At 48.1% G+C, this 20,932-nt stretch overlaps 1 protein-coding gene across 1 annotated transcript in view; it reads right to left on the bottom strand.

The window, feature by feature from the left end:
* gfra2b (GDNF family receptor alpha 2b) overlaps positions 1-19,923 on the bottom strand; it is a 39,670-nt gene extending 19,747 nt beyond the window's left edge. The window contains exons 1-3 of the mRNA XM_062412288.1: positions 19,166-19,923; positions 17,839-18,138; positions 5,242-5,319 (exon numbers count right to left, since the gene is read on the bottom strand). Coding sequence (XP_062268272.1) covers positions 5,242-5,319; positions 17,839-18,138; positions 19,166-19,205 — 418 coding nt within the window. The 5' untranslated portion in view covers positions 19,206-19,923. The remainder of the gene's footprint in view (positions 1-5,241; positions 5,320-17,838; positions 18,139-19,165) is intronic.
* Positions 19,924-20,932: the final 1,009 nt, after the last annotated feature.

Below are 20,932 nucleotides of genomic sequence, written 5' to 3' on the forward strand. Positions count from 1 at the left end.
GAGGAAGAGGAAGAAGCAAAAGAAGAAGAAGAAGAAGAGGAAGAAGAAGCAGCAGAGCAGCGTTTGAAAGAGAGCAGATATATATAGAGAGAAAGAGAGAAAGTATCCGGGGCAGGAGAGCGGGCCAATTAGAGAGATGCCCTAGGTTGTCTTGTTATCTTCCTCATACACAACCTCAACAGGATACACACACACAAAGCTCTGCCCTGGGGTCTACACACACAACCACTCACACACACACACACACACACAACACACACACAAAACACACACACACACAAATCCCTCACTCACATGATGTTTTATTAAAATGCTCTGTGCTCCAGAGTCCGCTCTCCATCACACGCTTATACATACACACTCACAAACACACACACACACATACACACTCATAAACACAAAATGACACACACACACACGAACACACACAAACACACACACTCACACACATACACACACATACATACACACACACGACGAGACATGATCTAACAAGGTCAAAAAGAGAACTGGATGGAGGAAGTGGGAGGGAGAGAAAGAGAGAAGGAGAGTCAGAGAAGAGAGGTGTGGAGGTGGGGGGGGCACGTTGTGACAAGGAGACGAGAAAAAGAAAAGAACAAGGGAAGACGTGAAGAAGAACTGGAGGCGGGGGAGGAGGAGCCTGACGCTCGCTCTGCTGAGAAGAATACTGAAACATCCAGAAAGAGCAGATCTGGAAAACATCTGGAATCGACCTTGGACAGAACAAACAGAGATCTCACACTGTTCAGGTGTCGACAGATCTAATCTAATCTGTAATCTCATGTAATCTCATGTAATCCAATCCAGACACTAATCTAATCGGTAATAAAGTACACAAACAATCTAACACACATGCCAACATGTAAATCAACAATGTTTAACGTCAATGTGTAAAAACAGCAAAGGCTCCTTTGTATTTGTGTTTTTTTTGTGTTAACATTTATGCATCTAATGAGTAATAAATCAATCACTGAATCTCCCAGTGCTGATCCCAGTGCTGATCCCAGTTCAGATCCTAATCCAGACCACTACAGTTGAATTAAAAAGAAGTAGGAAGTCAGATCTTCAAGGACTCTCCAGACCTTCAGGTTCCAGGAGGAGACATCACACAGCAGGAGATTTCCAGACTGACGCTGAAGCTCCAAGGTGTGAACGCGTCTCAGTTGTGTTACACTGACCATGTGCTACACTGTCAGTTGTGTTACACTGACCATGTGCTACACTGTCAGTTGTGTTACACTGACCATGTGCTACACTGTCAGTTGCTGGTTGAGCGACAGACACTGAGAGCTGAGCGACGGAGTGAGGCTGCAGGAGGAGACTCGTTGAGACTTGTTGTTCACACCAAAGTCTAAACGCTGCATCGCTGCTGTTTCACATTTCCTCTCCTCCATTCTTCTTTTCTTGATTCTCCTCATCGTAAGTCTTCCTCCTTCTCTCCTTCTCTCCTTCCTCCTCCTCTCCTCTCCCATCCTCCCCTTCCCTCCTCTGTCCTCTTCCCATCCTCTCGTCTCCTCTCCCCTTCCCTCCTCCTTACTCCTCCTCTCCTCTCCCCTTCCCTCTTCCTCTTCCTCTTCCTCTTCCATTCCCTCCTCCTTCCTCCTCCTCCCCTCCTCCCCTCCTCCTCTCCTCTCCTCCCTTCCTCCCCTCCTCCTCTCCTTCCTCCTCCTCTCCTCTCCCCTTCCCTCCTCCCCTCCTCTCCTCCCCTCCTCCTCTCCACTCCTCCTCCCCTCCTCCCCTCCTCCTCTCCTTCCTCCCCTCCTCCTCTCCTCTCCTCCCTTTCTCCCCTCCTCCTCTCCTCTCCCCTTCCCTCTTCCTCTTCCTCTTCCTCTTCCTCTTCCTCTTCCTCTTCCTCTTCCTCTTCCATTCCCTCCTCCTTCCTCCTCCTCCCCTCCTCCCCTCCTCCTCTCCTCTCCTCCCTTCCTCCCCTCCTCCTCCCCTCCTCCCCTCCTCCCCTCCTCCTCTCCACTCCTCCTCCCCTCCTCCTCTCCTCTCCCCTCCCCTCCTCCTCCCCTCCTCTCCTCCTCCTCCCCTCCTCCTCTCCACTCCTCCTCCCCTCCTCCCCTCCTCCCCTCCTCCACTCCTCCCCTCCTCTCCTCCCGTCCTCCTCTCCTCTCCCCTCCCCTCCTCCCCTCCTCCTCTCCTTCCTCCCCTCCTCCCCTCCTCCTCCCCTCCTCTCCTCCTCTCCTTCCTCCCCTCCTCCCCTCCCCTCCTCCTCCCCTCCTCCCCTCCTCCCCTCCTCCTCTCCTTCCTCCTCCCCTCCCCTCCTCCTCCCCTCCTCCTCCTCTCCCCTCCTCCTCTCCACTCCTCCTCCCCTCCTCCTCTCCTCTCCTCCCCTCCTCCCCTCCCCTCCTCCCCTCCCCTCCTCCTCCCCTCCTCCCCTCCTCCTCATGTGAAGGAGCAGTAGAAGCAGGAGATGAGGTGTTGATGAGGCTCATCAGCAGTAAAGTGCTGGTGTGTGATTAAGAAACAGGAAACAAACGTCTCCACATTCAAATCAATCGAGACAGAAAGACGTTCAATATTTCAGTGATATTTAAATGTCAACATTAAAGTTTCGGCGTGACAACGTTTTTTATGACTCGTCTGTTTTTGCCATTTACAGAATCTGAACCCAGAACTTCATTGATATGAACAATAAATTATAATCATATATATGTTTATGATCCTGTGTATATTAATTAATCAGTGACTGAAATTCAAAGAATCATTCGTTTTTCACATCCCAATAAATTGCATATTTCAAACGATGTTTAATCTTTGCTGAAACTTTCCACAAAATTCAGATGTGCGAGAAATGAATGGGTGAAATGGCTTTGACCCAACTGACTCCACAGCGCCCCCTCAGGGGCCGCCCCTGCAGCACATTCACGTTTCATTAGTAGAAGTTGAGCTCATCGTAAATTTTCCTTCAACGTCCCGTGGGCGTATCCCCAAAACAGGAAGTTCCACTAAAGAGATAACTTGTTTAATGACCTGGCGCGACCGTATTTACAAAAACTCGACATAATCACAGCGCCACCTACTGGCAACAGGAGGAACTTGTTGTTAGAATCCAGCTGTGAAGAGAAACCTGCTGCTTTAACTACTGCTCTTATTTGTTTATACACATCGTACGCTTCATTATAAGTGAAATGTTTTCACTGCTACTTTGGAAGCCATGAAAACACACACACACGCACACACACACACACACACACACAGACACACACACCCACACACACACACACACACACATCACATCACACAGTCAACACTGTCACGCAGAGCCTTTGGCTCCAATCAATTTGCTGCACTCTTGTCTGAAACATACTTTAATGTTCCACTGTTCTTTCTTCTGCCACTGCTATTTAACACACTTCTGTATTATCCTCTTATCTCTCCCTCCAACACACACACACACACACACAGACACACTCACTCACACAGACACACAGGCACACACACACACACAGGCCGATCCTTGCTTCGTCTTTATCTGCTGTGACCGTTCTGAGACTTTGACTGTTGATCTTCACATCATGCTTTCAGATCACAGTCGACCGGTGATGTGAGAGCCACACTGACTGTCGCACACTGACTGTCGCACACTGACTGTCGCACACTGACTGTCGCACACACACAAACACACACACACTTACACACACACCTCCAGTCCTGCATATTGTATGTGTGGTGATTGATGTCATGTTTTCTGAAGGTGTTATAGGTGGGATATTGGAAATAATTGAAATGTTTCACACCACCTGCACTGCCACACTCTGATGGTGTGTGTGTGTTTGTGTGTGTGTCTGTGTGTTGGAGAGAGACACCAACACAGAGAGAGAGAGTGAGAAAGTGCTTTTGAAGTTGCATTGGTTGCAGCTCTCCTGCTTTGACCATGTTTGTACTTGTGTTGTGTTAATCTGACAGAGCAGAACCCAATTTACAGAGCTGCGAGTCTATTTCACAGCTGTTTGACCACACACGCACACACACACACACACACACACACACGCACACACACACACACACACACACACACACACACTAAGACAGACACACACACACACACACACACAAACAAACACAGACACACACACACACATAAACAAACACACACACACACACACACACACAGTGTAAATGACGATGTATTGCTCGGGGCTTCTGACATTTAAACACTCCTCAGAAACATGTGTGAAGCCGACACAGAGTCGGAGTGAGAGTGTGTGTGTGTTGTGCAGCAGGTCCACTGTGCTGTGACCAATCAGAGGGCTGCTGATGGAGTGATGGAGGCTGAGGATCAGACGGGTGAACGAGTGAAATGTAGTGAAACATGATGAGGTTCAGACGCTCTATCTCTAATAGAAAACACAAAATCCAAGATTCTTCAACAGGAAAATGAAATAAAAGAAGAGATCAGAACTGAAGACCTGACATGTTCCTCACATGTTCCTCACATGTTCCTCACATGTTCCTGACGTGTTCCTATGAGGTTTCTAACACGTGACGGACGTGAAACTGGAAGAACACAAACATCTCAGGACGAAGAAGAGGAGCCGGACACGTAGAAGATGAAGACGTCCACCTGGAAACACGAGGAGGTTCCAGATCTTCTGGTGATGAGGGCCGACCCGGTGTGGACGAGCTGGAAACAACAACACTGATCTGTCCACAGCAGAGTTCATACGTCATGTCCCGCCTCCTGCTGCTCTACAGGCTCCGCCCCTGCTGCTCTACAGGCTCCACCTCCTGCTGCTCTACAGGCTCCGCCCCTCGCCTGATGTTCCCACATGTTCCTGTTTGAACGAGTCGGACCCAACAACCTGCTGCTGCTTCACAGACACTGACTACACAGTCCAACACTTCAGTAATGACTTGCTGTTCTTTCCGGACGAGCGAGACGAACAGTGTTTAAACGCTTTGAGCTGAAAATAGAGGAGAACGATACTCGAGTGTAAGCGACACCTCAGCGTTGTGGGACCTTTGTGTGTAACCCTGGGATCTGACTGGGGATCAGCTGCAGACGGACCGGGGGTCTCCACGGCTCTGATGTAAAACAGGGAAGTGACGTTTATTGTCTCTGACCTTTAAAGATGAGAAATGTGCTGTGGCTCAGACAAACTCAAGAAGGACAAAAGGTTTGCATGAAAGTATGGCTTCACACACACACAGACACACACACACACACAGACACACACACACACACACACAGACACACACACACGGCAGCATTACCTGAGATGATGGATGCGTGTCTGTATTCCTCGGAGAAATGGATCGGCTCGTACGGAGACGTCTCGTAAAACTCTTCCCCTGGAGAACAACAGAAAACACACATGTTCAGCTAGTGCACGCACACACACACACACACACACACACACACACACACACACACACACACACACACACACACACAGTCACACACACACACAAACACACACACACACAATGCTAGGTACACACATGACGATATTCCTCCATGAAGACAGGAAACTAGAATCTCTGTTAGTCTCCACCCACCGCTGCAGATTCAGTCACTTATATTCAACAGGCTGATGAGGTCTCTGTGACCTTTGACCTTTGAAACGTGTAAATGAACATGTGAACCAGTGTTGAAAGAGTTATCTTGACTTCTCTTGAGTTGACGTGTTATCAAGTGTTTGGTGAAATGACTGTGACCTCTCACCATCTTTAAGCTTGAATCCTTTTCCCACTGTGAACAGTCAGACGGTGATTTGTCTTAATCTGATCCGAGGTCTGTTTCCTCAGCCCCTGTTCGCTCTGTTCTCTAATGCATCACGGACGAGGGACAGAAGCCTCCGGGAGGACGACTGTAAATCACTGGATGAGCTCAGTTTGTCTGCTTGTGTTTGTGATTGTGTCTCTGAGCTCAGATTCTCTTCTGTCTCTCTTCAGATCCCGGTTTCATCCGTCAATATTTTACAACTTAAACTTTAGTCGACAAATATTGTGTTCCTGTGAGATGACGACACGTTGACATTCTTCCAGCTGAGCAGTGAGAGAAGTTGTAGAGAAGACGTCTGTCAGAAGCAGCTGTAATAAGAACTCTCCCCTCGGACTGAAGTTAATTAAAACCTTTCAACAGCAGAACAATTCAGACTTCAGAAGAAAGAAGCAGAGGAAATAATTGAAGATGAAACAGAATAATAACCGTCACAGAGAGAATGAATCTTTTCACAGGAAACTTTTCACCTGAAGTTTTCTTCGTGAGGATTTTTAAATTCTCATTGATCTGAAAGACGAGTTGTTTTTCAGATGGATCTTTATCTGACTCTCTCTGTTTTGATTCTTATCTTCATCCTGTGTTTAATCTGATGAAACCCTGCGTGTACTTTAAATTACTCTTGTATTTACAGATGAAGTATTGTCAGGCGTCCTTGTGTGTTCAGAAACACATTAATCAAGTTTTAATTCATATTTGTTGTATTTTCGTGACATTTTATGACATTAACCCAAACCATGCTTCAGTTTCAAGTTTGACATCAACGTTTTCAGACACTTCAGCTCTGTGTGTGTGTGTGTGTGTGTGTGTGTGTGTGTGTGTGTCTGTGTGTGTGTGTGTGTGTGCGTGTGTCTGTGTGTGTGTGTCTTTGACATATTACGTGTTGTTTACATCCTGATGAATCAGCTTATTTGTTGTTGACCTTGTGTTAGACCGACTCTGATTCCTTCAAAATAAAATCCCCTGCTGCATGTGTGAGAGGTTTTTATTGATCAGAAAAGTGTTTTCCATCATATGAGTAACGATGATGTCAATATACGTTCTATTATTACAGAGAAGCCACCAGAGGAAAGTGTTTCTTCTGAGATGACTCTGGAAGTGGCTCCAGGCTCCTCAGTGTGGCCTTGATGCACGAGCTGAGCATCGCCTCCACAGCAGCTGATCTCAGAGCTGGTTCCCCTCCTGCCTCCACCAGGACCTGGACGGAGGATTAGGGTGGATGCTCCAGCAGCAGCGTCTCCTCATCCTGCAGGTGAACACTCAGCAGACAGCAGCTCCCCCGCCCTGCGCTCAGAGGCAGCGTGACATGTCCTCTGGCGTCTCCACAAACACTCTGGCAAACCCCCCCCCCCACTGCTCCACGGGCCCAGCTCCTGTCTCACAGAGCGGAGATCCTCGTCTCCCGGGGAGCTCCAGCTGAATAAGACCTCATGAGAGATAAACAGCTTCAGACGAGTGGAGCCACAACTCAGAGGGAGGACCCACACTGGGTTCAGACGCTTCTATAGATCGTGTGCAGCTAAAGGAAAGAGCTGATGTCTCTACAGGAAGGATCGGGAGGCTTCAGAGTAGAGAGCTCTCTAAATAAATACTGGACAGGAGAACAAACAGGTTCTATTCCCGGCTGCTGGGTCCATAGATCGGTTCAGAGGGCAGATGAGAGAAACACTAAAAACAGACGTTTGGCTTTGAGTCGGTGATTCTGCTGCATCAGGAGGAGACGTCTCATGTCCTGAAGCTGAGGAGGGGACACTGTGTCAGGGCAGGATGTGTGTCCATCCATTCATTCACCTGTCCACCTGTCCACCTGTCCATCTGTCCATCTGTCCATCTGTCCATCTGTCCGTCCATTCATTCACCTGTCCACCTGTCCACCTGTCCATCTGTCCATCTGTCCATTCACCTGTCCACCTGTCCACCTGTCCATCTGTCCATCTGTCCATCCATTCATTCACCTGTCAACCTGTCCATCTGTCCACCTGTCCATCTGTCCACCTGTCCATCTGTCCACCTGTCCATCTGTCCACCTGTCCATCTGTCCATCTGTCCATCTGTCCATCCATTCATTCACCTGTCCACCTGTCCACCTGTCCATCTGTCCACCTGTCCATCTGTCCATCCATTCATTCACCTGTCCACCTGTACACCTGTCCATCTGTCCATCTGTCCATCTGTCCATCCATTCAGTCACCTGTCCACCTGTCCACCTGTCCATCTGTCCATCTGTCCATCTGTCCATCCATTCATTCACCTGTCCACCTGTCCATCTTTCCATCTGTCCATCCATCCATCCACCTGTCCACCTGTCCACCTGTCCACCTTTTCCATCCACCCTTGTGTTTCCCTCACTGAGGCTCTGTCATTGGAAACCAGTGATTTACAGGAACAGGGCCAGAGACGCTGAGTCAGAGGTTTTCAAACGTCCTCACAGAACCAAACCAGGACGGTTCATGTCTTTGTCTTCAGGTTTTATATTTAATATTTAATCATCACTGTGACTTTCAGCTGGAAGCAGATGTGACAACGTGTGTCGTCATTTAAATGTTCTGCTCAGCCGCACGTTTAATGATAACACACTGTTTCACCTGAAGGTTAATTATCACAGACATGTTCCATGAATTATGAGCCACCTTGAAAACATGAGTGTGTGTGTGTGTGTGTGTGTGTGTGTGTGTGTAAATACAGACACAGTGGCAGATAGTATGTTAATGTAAGGTAATCCAGCCTGAGGGTGAAATAGCGGTGATGAAAAACAGGACAGATGTTTATAACAGTGATTTCCCCTGCAGGCGTGGACACACACTCTGCTCACACACACACACTCTGCTCACACTGAAAACACACAAACACACAAACACACACACTCAGCACACACACCTGGCTCTGGTTGACAGGAAACATGAAGAACGTTCTGAATCAAACTTGTGTGTTTTCTGCTCGAGGCGTCTTCTTTATTGAGGTTATCAACTTCTGCAGTTATTGACATCTGGAGACAATCATATGATCCGGGTGGAGACGATAAGAGTGAAGCACGATCTCATCTCAGCATCACAACATCTAACTCATGGTGTCTGACGTGGGGGAGGGGACGTGAAAATACCAACACAACACTGGGGAGACGATCCATTACAGGGACAAATCCAAACAGTCTCCTTTTGAAATATGATTTTTATTCACATCTGCACCAAATCACACATAAATCTGAGTCTGTGAATATCAGATAAATGAACGATTCTCTGGGAAATCAAGTGAAACGTCACAATGTGAAAGAAAGAGCTCTTCATCGTGTCCCTCCACCAGGTTCACTGGTGTGACTTCAAGATGGTGGACTGCTCTTCAGGATCGTGAAGAAACGCTGAGACGCTCAGAAGCTCGGATTCTAACGGACGGAGGAAAGAACCAGACGACTCTGGAGTCCGCCGGTTAGCTGTGTGTGTGTGTGTGTCTGTGTGTGCGTCAAGGTGTGTGTAAACAGCTGAATTTGAGAATTCCCAAAGTGCTGAGTCGCACTTCCCCCTGACGCTCGGCTCAGCTTTCACTGCCCCTTTAATTATTACTGACGGAGAGAGAGCAGCGTCCAGCCTCAGACGTTCTTCACCACATCTTCTGTTTTCTCTCCGTCACAACTTCCTGTGTTTCTTTCCTCTGCTCTTCAACTGGAAGGTTCAAGTTTGAATAAAAATAATAACTCGTCCTATAAACTGTTCGTCTGCAAACTCCGTCAAGTCTTTACTCTTTTAAATCCGTCAGTTATATATGTGTTTTATATTTATCAGATTCAGCATCAAAACTAAAAACGAGGATTTGAAACTGTCTCCAGATGTTTCCACCTCCGGACTGAAGACAGGTTCAAAATGAAGGTGACGTCACAGCATCAGACTCCAACACGTCCAACCCCCCCGATAACACTGAATCATGTCTGTCCACCAAAAATCAACAGACTGAACATCACTGTGGACATATTTAAGATCATTGATCCATCTAAACGTTGAAACATTTCTGCAGTTTTCACCAAAATAAATCAGAGACTCTGGAAACGTAGCTTCACTGGGACCAGTGGAAACCAGCTTAGACCAACTGGAGCTTCACTTCTTCATGGAATGCATTAACAAGCCCAGTGGAAGCTGCTCCTGCAGATCACAACAGCAACATCTCACCTTCAGGACCACGAGGCTCTCACTCCATAAGATAAGGTTTATATCTGAAGTTCATCAAACCACTGACTAAACCACACAGACAAGTTATTTTCAAAATAAAACAGTGTTTCAAGGTAGATCTTAGAAATAAGGAAAGCTAGAAATAAAGTCTGTTCCTGTTGCCAGTAGGTGGCGCTCTGACTATAAGCGAATATTAGTATGTAGAGGTCCAGGGTTCAGTTAATAAAACGTGCCTCACCCACCTGGGGGAGGAGCTGAAGCAGAACCCCCCCCCCCCCCCCCCCCCCCAGACTCAGGGTTAATTAATAGTGTAAAGTTCAGTGAGTCAGTCGCTGTGTGAGTCATCGACTCCATCGATTGGTCCCTGAGGCTGACGGGTCTGCAGCACCGACCACAGAGCTTCAGCTTGTTACTGGGTCTGTGAGCTTTGTGACCAGTGACGGGTCAGAACCAGTAGAATCCTCCCAGAGCCGCCGCTGCTGCAACACGGCTGTTTAGCACCGAGACACATAAACGGCTCATTTACCAGTCTGACTAATGACAGATGTGTTTAGCATGAGTGCTAATGAGCGAGCTGCAGGCTGATTGGGTTTCACTCCACTGAGACACACCAGTGTTCAGGGCCAATCGCAGCTGCCTGACACACACACACACACATTAATACAAACACACACACACACACACACACACACACACACACACACACAGACCCTAACACACACTTACACACATTAACACACAAACACAAACACAGACCCTAACACACACACACACACATTAATACAAACACACACACACACACACGCACAAACACACACACACACAGACCCTAACACACACACACACACACACATTAATACAAACACACACACGCACACACACACACACACACAGACCCTAACACACACACGCACACACATTAATACAAACACACACACATACACACACACAAACACAGACCCTAACAAACACACACACACACACATTAATACACACACATACATACATACATACATACACATTAATACACACACACATTAATACACACTTACACACACACACACACACATATACACTAAAACACACACATACTCGTGTTATTGTTGAGCGCTCGACTTCTGGGTCCCAGCCCGGACACCGATCACATGAGAGAGAGACTCTCTCTCTCTCTCTCTCTCTCTCTCTCTCTCTCTCGCGCTTTCTCTCTCTCTCTCCCTCTCTCTCTCCCTCTCTCTCCCTATCTCTCTCTCTCTCCCTATCTCTCTCTCTCTCTCCCTCTCTCTCCCTCTCTCTCTCTCTCTCGCGCACTCTCTCTCTCTCCCTCTCTCTCCCTCTCTCTCTCCCTCTCTCTCTCTCTCTCTCTCTCAAACTGTCAGAGACAGAGAAGTCGTGGCTGGAGGAAGATGAGACGAACGTAATGAGCTCTCATGGGAACAAACCACCAGCACATACTGTATCCTATGGTATGTATTTATGTAAAGTAGGGCCAGTGTTTACTCACACACACACACACACACACACACACACACACACACACACACAGTAATTACAGATTAGGGCGGAAATTATTCTCAGTTTCTTCTTCGGTAAAGCTCAGCTCAACGTATTGACTCATTAAGGATAAAGAAAACAAATCATTTATCCTCCCTCTCTCATCCCCATTACACACACACACACACAAAAACACACAAACACACAAACTGTCACACACACACACACACAAACAAACACACACACACACATAGTGGACAGGAGTATCGACTGGTTTAGCCTCTTTAGCTCCCAAAAGTGATGCCCCCTGGTGTCTGGCTGCAGTATGAAACCCTCCTCCTCCATGTTAGCAGATGGGACATGGACCAAACAAGAACATCAGTGTAAACGTTAGATCAATGTTTGTCAAAGATGTTTCTGTCCTTTCAGGTCCTTCTATCGCTCTGACTTCAAACAGAGAAAAGAGCCCGACATCTTTCTTCTGTGTTTGTTTAGTTAATTTGTCTATTTCCCTCTGACACATAAACATGTGCATATATTTTTAATTAATTCTACTTGTCTTTAATCAGCTCCTCTCTTCTGCCTGTGTAGAAACGTGCTGTTCCAAACACAGACCCCCCCCCCCCCCCCCCCGATACGACACCAGGTAACTCTCCCTGCACAGATTGTGAACATCATTACTTTGTGGAGGCCGAGGTGCAGGCGGGTGAATACACTTTATTCTTATCTGGTGCTCTGAGTGAAATTCAGAAAATGTCAAACCTGCACAGCTTTATCTCATAATATGATTTTTTGTAAACTGTGTGTTGTTAATGATTAATTCAGCGTCGGGGTCTCGACACATTGCTCACGCTGTCGGTGGATGTTGTTCTTCTGTGGTCACCACATGGAAAATTCATCAGCTTGATAATAACCTTTACAATGAAATGAACCAGTGACCAGTTTACAGAGATGGAACAGGAAGGTGTGTAGAATCATCTGTATCACAGAGTCTGACTCTGAGCAGCAGAGAAACACATCTAGAGAAGAATCACATCTTCAGCAACAATGTGTTTGTCCTGGTTTCACAGACTCACTTCACCCCCGTGACTCGTTTCACTAGTTACTATCTGCCTCTCTTGTGTTGTGGTTGTGTTTTCCTTTAACGCACTCGTATCTCGCCCGTCAGATACCAAACAACAACATGGTGGATATTTTTTGTGTAAAATCAAAAGCATTAGAAATCCCAGAATAGTCCAGGCAGGGTTAAGAAGTGAGTGGAGCTGGTTCCAGTTTAGTATCAAATACACAACAAGCTGCTGCTGAGGCTCAGAGACAGATTCCAGAGGAGAAGTGTTTAGAAAAACTCTCTGTCCAGACGTTGTCAGTCTGCAGCAGGACCATCAGGCCACGAGCCTTCTGTCGCACCAGGAGCTCCGAGGTGAAGGAATCCTCCGCCCTGCAGGGAGCCGCCGTGTCAGCCAATCCCTGAGCAGATTGACCTCAAGCCTCCGCTCGCCGGTCACCACCACCAGTAAGAACAACCCACCCGATCTTCTCTCAACCTTAATGTGGGAGTTTCACTTTGCTGTTTTTGTCCCAGTTCTGTTTCTGATTTCTTTTATATTGAAGCTCATTGATTTAAAGGAAACTGACCAGTGTCTCCAAAGAACTCCCTCATGGAGAAGTCAGCTAACCCCGAGCAGAGCAGAGCACTCCACCAACTCCTCGATAAGTTGAGCAGAGTCATTCACACCTTCACCCTCGTCCCTCTTCAGCACCAGGACACAAAATGGAGAAGGACGAGCTTCTGTCCAGGAAACTGAGTCGGAGCCGGATGATGTTTGAAGTGAGGAACTGGAGAGAATCCAGCCTCAGTGTTTACATCAGGAGAGAAACTTCATCTGAATATTGACCTCGTCTGCTCCACATCTGTTTGTGTTTGAAATGGTTTTCTCCTCGTGTCTCTGTTAGCGCCTCAGGAACACACACACACACACGGACACTAACACACACACACACACACACACACACACACACACACACTTAATAGGGTAATGATTGCTGTTCTCGAGCGTGGTTTAATGGACCAGCAAACAACAAACATCACACCATGCGTCGGGCCGTCGGGGCTCGTGATGGATCTTTGTGGAACAATCAGAAATCGAATCTCCATGAATCTGCTCAGATGTGTTCAACAGGCCGAAGTGGGAGAGTCCGGCGGTGATTCATTGAACCTGTTTCTGCCTCCAAACACTTTGTGATCACAAGTTTTCCCTCGACCGCGTCAACGAGTCGTCTTCAAACGGTTTAAAGACCGAGACGCTGGTCCAACCTGAGAGTCCGTTCTCCTCTTCCTCCTCTTCCTCCTCCTCCTCCTCCTGTTCCTCCTCCTCCTCCTCCTGTTCGTCAGCCTCACGTCGCCTCTTCCTCCTCTTCCTCCTCTTCCTCCTCCAGGGACAAACAGGAAACAACAGGAGGACTGATCTTTCTCTTCCTCCTCTTCCTCCTCTTCCTCCTCCTGTTCCTCCTGTTCCTCCTCCTCCTCCTCCTGTTCGTCAGCCTCACGTCGCCTCTTGCTCCTCTTCCTCCTCCTCCTCCTCCTCCTCCTGTTCCTCAGCCTCACATCGCCTCCTCCTCCTCCTCCTCCTCCTCCTCCTCCTCCTCCTCCTCCTCCTCCTCCTCCTCCTCCACCTCCTCCTCCTCCTCCTGTTCGTCAGCCTCACGTCGCCTCTTGCTCCTCTTCCTCCTCCTCCTCCTCCTCCTCCTGTTCTCAGCCTCACGTCGCCTCCTCCTCCTCCTCCTCCTCCTCCTCCACCTCCTCCTCCTCCTCCTCCTCCTCCTACTGTTCGTCAGCCTCTTGCTCCTCTTCCTCCTCCTCCTCCTCCTCCTGTTCGTCAGCCTCACGTCACGTCGTCTCCTCCTCCTCCTCCTCCTCCTCCTCCTCCTCCTCCTCCTCCTCCTCCTCCTCCACCTCCTCCTCCTCCTCCTCCTCCTCCTACTGTTCGTCAGCCTCTTGCTCCGTCATGTGATGTCACGACTCTGATGTGATTCCCTGCTGGTCGTGTTTCTCTTCCATTTTGAAACTACAAAAACACTTTAGAAACTTTTATGTTTATAATTAGATTTGAGTGTTAATTGCTGATTGAAGCTACAGGAAGCTGTGAGGACAGCGTGCTCCTGCAGAGATATCCAATCACCTCCTGAGTTATGGTTCATGAGTTTGTGAGGTTTCAGCTTGTTCTCTTGAACGTGGATGATTCTGTTCACGCTCGTGTCCGAGTTCGACTGAACTGATGAATAACATCTTGTTCTCTGCTCCCATGTTGTTGGATAATGTTAGAAAACCATGTGATGAAGACTCCAGACACAGACATGAGGAAGAGTGAGGAGCTCGCTGACATCAGAGCCCGAAGCTGAATGAGACCGGCTCATCTTTAAAAACAGGCGGAGAGTAAAGTGGGGCAGAGGAGAGATGTGTAGATTCTGTTTCCATGAGAATCTGCTGCAGGACGAAGGAGGTGATGGATCCACACTGAGAAGTGAAACCATGACTTACTTCGTTATTAATGGTTCTATGGTTTGTTCACTGGTTTTATTGGTCAGCTAATAAAAGTCTCTTTGGTCGTTTTGCACCTTTTCTGTCATTTGACATCTCCGCTCACGTCTCTTCTCTTTGGTTTTCGGGGTCACATATTATTATATAACTTCACATCAAACAAAGTCGTCTTAACGATGGATCATCTCGACAAAACTGAACGTCTGTGATGCTGCAACATTTCATTGTTCAAACTTTTTCCAAACTCTGCTCGAGCGGATCCTTGAACTGGGACTCGAAACTTCGTCTCATCTGCCTCCCCCCCACCTCCCCCCCGCCTCGTTAGACATTCATGCAGAGAGCTGGAAATCTAGAGTTCAGGACTCTCTGTCACACACACACACTGAATCTAACATTGTGTAATTAACCGTGCAGCAGATGGACGGTGGCTTGAGACAGGAAGCGTCTCTGTGATCCGCTCGATGAACCCAACGTCTCCCACGGACATCGTGTTCACATCTCTCATCTGATGTGAGGATCCCAGACTCAAGGTCTCACTCAAACACTCTCACCCCTGATATCCTGCCCACTGAGGTTCTTTGGTTCAACGTGTGCTCTGTTTGTGGACTCATTTCATTTTCACTGTTTTCACTCGGTCAAAGTTGAGCTGTTTCCTGATTCAGGGGTTTTGATCTCTTGTGTCACAGCAGCACGGACCCACTTTCCCCTTCCAACGCGCGTCAGACAAATATGTCCTTCCATTCCTGAGCAACAAGGGCACTGACAGGTGGATCCTCCTCAGGAGAAACTGCTCTGGCCTTTGGGGCCGTGTCGTGTTCTCAGAAGGAAGCGGCATGATACACAGCTCCTCTCATGAATTATTGTGTAGATACATTTCTTATGGAAACTAAAAAAACTCCACACTAAACCGCTGCAGGAAACTGATGTTTGACACGTGTTTGCTAAAAGGAGAAATCTCTCGAACCAGTTGCTCCACTGAACAGAACCATTCCTCCCAGTTTCCTGTGAAACCTCTCTGCTGCTCATTTCACTGCCGAGTCACATCTGAAACAAGTGGAGACAAACAGAGAACAACCACAGTGGAGTTCACTGAAGCTGTTGGTCCACTGTGAGTCCACTGTCTGTGTGTGTGTCTGTGTGTGTGTGTGTGTGTGTGTGTGTGTGTGTGTGTGTGTCTGCTGGCACTACAGAGACATCCTGGAACTGAGAACAAAGAGAGAGGGTCTTAATGAGCTCTGCTACTGAGACTCAAACTAGGCCAGTGTGTGTGTGTGTGAGTGTGTGTGTGGACAGTACTCAGGTGTGTGTGTGTGTGTGTTGGGGTGTGTGTGTGTCTGTGTGTGTGTGTGTGTGTGTGTGACAGAGACAGTCGCCGCTCTGACAGAAGATTTGACTTGTTCTTTTAATGTCTCACAGCACGTCACCATGATGCTCAGTTTTCTTCACACATTCTTCTTCCTCATCGTAACCATGTCACATTACCCACAATGCACCTGCAGTTTAAGGCACTTCCTGTATGTAGATGTGATTAGTCTCTCAGGACCCACCCTGACTCAGGGGACATCCCCTGAGGACACTAATCACTCAGAGACACTGAGGTCCTCACAGGTCTGATCTCACTTGGTTCTCACCTGGACACTCGAGCAGCAGGAGAATCACAGAGTTCTCGTCTCAAGTCATTTCTTTTAGAGGAAGGTAATAACTGAGACTTCTATCGTCTCCATGTGGACGGTGGCAGCAGGACACTTGGAGACAGAGACACCCCCACTGGCCCTATTTTAAACCCTGACATTAAAGTTTTCATTATCTGCTCAGATTATTTAAACGTGAGCCTGAGGCCTGATCTTAAATACTGCAGAGACAGCAACATAAATAAAGGATGAACTATTGTAAAATAGACCGGAGCAGTGACGTCGCCTGAGGACGTTTATCAGACTCACACGACTGCTCCCACATATTAAATCCTGCAGAGCTCCTGGACACAGGTTTTTATTTGAGGGATTTTCTCTTTAAAGTTTGAGTGAGAATCTAAACCTGTGTTTGGAAGGAGCTGTTCCATCTGCAGGTTCCAGCTTCTCCTTCCGAAACTGTAAAAGTGACCTGAGATGATTGAGCCTGTAGAACCTGAGGAACCTGAAGAACCTGAAGAACCTGAAGAACCTGAAGAGCTGCTGCTGGACCAGGACGACGTCCCTGTGGCTTAAGAGTTCCAGAGGCTGCTCACCTGTCACTCAAATTTCAGACTCAACAAAAAGTGAAATATTCGACACTACTTTTGTTTTTCTGGGTTTTAATGGTCGTTCACATTTCCCAGTGAGTTTAACCCAGTTCACCAAATCACAGCCGCTGGTCACGACCCTCTGAAAACTGTCAGCCAATCAGAGGAGAGGCTCTGGGCGTCCTGTCGTTGCTCCAGAGAGAAACGTGACGAGATGATTTTAGTTTCTTAAAACCACAAACACATCATCAGTCACTGGAGCTCAACAACCAACCGTGTGTTACACAAGCTGCAGCACAACACGCTCACACACATCCCTCCTCTCAACATGATGCTTCATCAGAAGTCACAAACGTTTCTTTGAGAATCAGTGAACATTTAGAAAAGCTGAAAACCAAACAGGCCAAAAGTTCCTGGTTCTGTTTCGTTAATCAGGAACATGTGTTCTGTCTGGACTCCTGCTCTTCACTGAGTGGAGTCAATCAGCTCAGTAGTTTGACAAAGACCAAGTCATGAAGACCACGTCTCTCTGACCGAGGTGATGTGTAGAATGTGGGAATTGCAAAATAAGAGCAGCAACCACAGGCTCCAGTACTTTCACATCAGAATCAAACAGGTCATAGGTTCAGACTCTGGTTCTGGTGAGGTTTCATCCGGACCCATCAGCAGGCGGCGGCTCTCTTACCCTCAGTCAGGCCCATGTGGATGCTCCAGTAGTTCTGCAGACACTGCAGCTCCTTCTTCATGCCTCTCTTGCAGCGGCAGTCGTACAGCGGCGAGTCCTGGAGCACCTCTAGCGCCCCCTGGCACTCCTTGGAGGCCAACATGGCGCTGCGCTCCTTGTCCCCGCCGGACAGGCACTGGCGCATGATCCGGTAGCGTGAGCTGCACTGGCCGTTCTGGCCGCACAGTTCTGAGGCTCGGACACAGTCCAGAGGTTCCCTCCAGCCGGGGGGGCCGAGCTCCGACTCGCACACACACACATCTGCAGGAGAGAGAGAAGGACAGAGGGATGAAAACACATGAGGGAGGGGGGGACAGGTCAGAGGTCACATCCTTCAGCAGCTGCATTTGAAGACGTCTTAGAGGCTGTCCCCTCCTGAAGGTTCCTTCAAATCCGTTCTTCTATCCTGAGCCACCAAGGATCCAACAGGTGGAACCTTCTCAGGACTACATGTCCCAGGATTCATTGTGTTCCTGAGATGAAGCTAACACACTCGCTTCGTGGTTTTGAGGCTGCAGCTAACGATGCTACGCTAAGAGTAAAACCAGCTGGTGAAGGAGAAAGACCAGATTCCCCAGTTTGGTTCAGTCCTGGTGGTTCATGAAGATTCTGCCCCTGAACGTGACTTAGATGTTTGATGGAGAGGAGACGCCGGCCCCTCGCGGCCTGGACGTCTCTCCTCTTCTTCTTTAGTGCAGTGACAGTTTGCTCTGATGTGTCACAGGTCTCAGGTCTGTGCTTCAGGGTCGAGGCCTGAACCTCCACTGACGTCTGCTCTGAAGCGGCAGCTGCGTCGCCTTAACTGGTTAAATCAAGGCTTTTCACAATAAGAGCTGCTGATTTCAGGACCGAGGACAGCTCCACAGCTCAAAGCCAAACAAAGTACATGTAATCTATTACTCACCTGCAGTACAGTAGTGGACTCACTGAAGCAGAGTAACAGATATTTAGTTACATTACTCACCTATATTCAACATTCTTTATTATCAAGTAATGTAAATAGAGAAGCTTAAATTGTGTGTGTGTGTGTGTGTGTGTGTGTGTGTGTGTGTGTGTGATTATGATGGTGTGTGTGTGTGTCTGTGTGTGGGTTTGTGTGTGTGTATGTCTGGGGGTTTGTGTGTGTGTGTGTGTGTGATTATGATGGTTTGTATGTGTGTGTGTGTGTGATTATGATGGTTTGTGTGTGTGTGTGTGTGTGGGTGTGTGTCTGTGTGTGTGTGTGTGTATGTGTGTATGTGTGTGTATTTGTGTGTGTGTCTGTGTGTGTGTGTGTGTGTGGACTCACCTAACACAAACACCACAGTGATGATATTTATCAGGATCATTTCGGTTCCGGTTTAATTCCCACGGTTCTGAACACAGGGGTCTCTCTCTCTCTCTCTCTCTCTCTCTCTCTCTCTCTCTCTCTCTCACTCTCTCTCTCTCTCTCTCTCTCTCTCTGTCACGCACGCGCTCCGGATCAACCTGCTCTCTCTCTCTCTCTCACTCTCTCTCTCCCGGTGAAGCTGCCGCTGACAGACCGGAGCGAGGAAACACCTTCACGGGGACCGGAGCCCCGCTCGCCGTTAAGATCCACATGTTCCGACCGGAGGGTCCTCGGTAGGTCCGGTGAGCTCGGTCCATGAGCGGAGAAGCGTGCACGTCCAAATCTGCGGGCGCTGCCTCCCTCACCGCGCGCCCACGTTACTCCAACTTTCCCCGGTGGTCGGTGTGAGACGGTGCGTCTCCCCGGTGCGCGCTCAGACACGGGACGTCACACCGCGCCGCTCTACGGTAATAAAGTGCGCGTGTGTGTGAGTGTGTGTCCGCGCCAGTTAAACCAATTCACTCCGCAGTTGTCCGATGCGTAATGGCACGCGCGTCTCCCGGTGGTTCTGCTCCTAATCCACTGTGCGTCCGCTCGAGCCTCCTCCAGAAAGCCACTGAGCAAAACCTGGAGAAGCCCCCCCCTATCCACACACACACACACACACACACACTCACACACACACACACACACACACACACACACACACACACAAACGCACGCACACACACACACACACACACACACACACATACACACACACCACACCTAGACAAATACACGCTGAAGGCGCACGCATTTTGATCACACTCACTCTCTCACAGCTTTTGCCCAAAACGTGAAGATTAAACTGTTAAAGTCTGAGAAGCTGCTGACAAAACTCTGATGAATCAGGTGAAAGAGTGAGACAAATATTATACTCTGCCACTAGGGGGTTGTTTCTCTCTCTCTCTCTTTTTTTTTATTTTGTCAATGTCCCATCTGCTAACCTGGAGAAGGAGAGTTTATGACTTTTTACCGCAGCCAGCCACCAGGGGGCGATTTAGAAAACTTTGGCTTCACTTTTGAGCAGCTTCCATATTTATTTATCTTTGTTCTGAAAGGTAACTGAAGTCAGATCCAGTAAAAACAGTGAATGAAGCAGCTTCCTGTTAAACTCAGTGTCTCTCTGACTCCTCTCTGATTGGCTGAGAGTCGAGCTTGCTTCTCTGGAAACTTCAGATCCAGACGATTAAAAACCATCGAGATCTAAAACGTGTTTATTAAACTGACTTCAAATAAAAATCACTTCTGACTCTTCACACAAACAGACACGTGTTCAAAGACAATATGGCGCCACCAACAGGCGACAGAATGAACTTTGACCTTGATTAACACTGTAGGTTTAAAAATAAAGATGAGTTTCCTCAGAATCAGTTGTTGATGTTACATCTGTTTCTCTACGACACATCCTCCCTCCTCCTCCCCTGGTGTGACTCCATCACTCCATCACTCCATCACTCCATGTGACCTCACTGAACCTCTTCAGTTTTCATACCGTCCTTCGAGGCTGAATTATTAAACATCTTATCACACGTTCTCTTTAATGTTTCATCCACAGACTGTAAATGAAAATGCACGACTCGTCTTTACTTCCTCACTGACGAGAATCAAGCTAAAACATCTCCGGTACGAACGCTGCCATCTTGTGGTGGTGGAGTGGAGCCGTGGGTTCGATGCTGGCTGGATACAGGCGTTCCTAATAAA

This window comes from Platichthys flesus, chromosome 19, assembly GCF_949316205.1.
Source record: "Platichthys flesus chromosome 19, fPlaFle2.1, whole genome shotgun sequence".
Lineage (NCBI taxonomy): Eukaryota > Metazoa > Chordata > Actinopteri > Pleuronectiformes > Pleuronectidae > Platichthys > Platichthys flesus.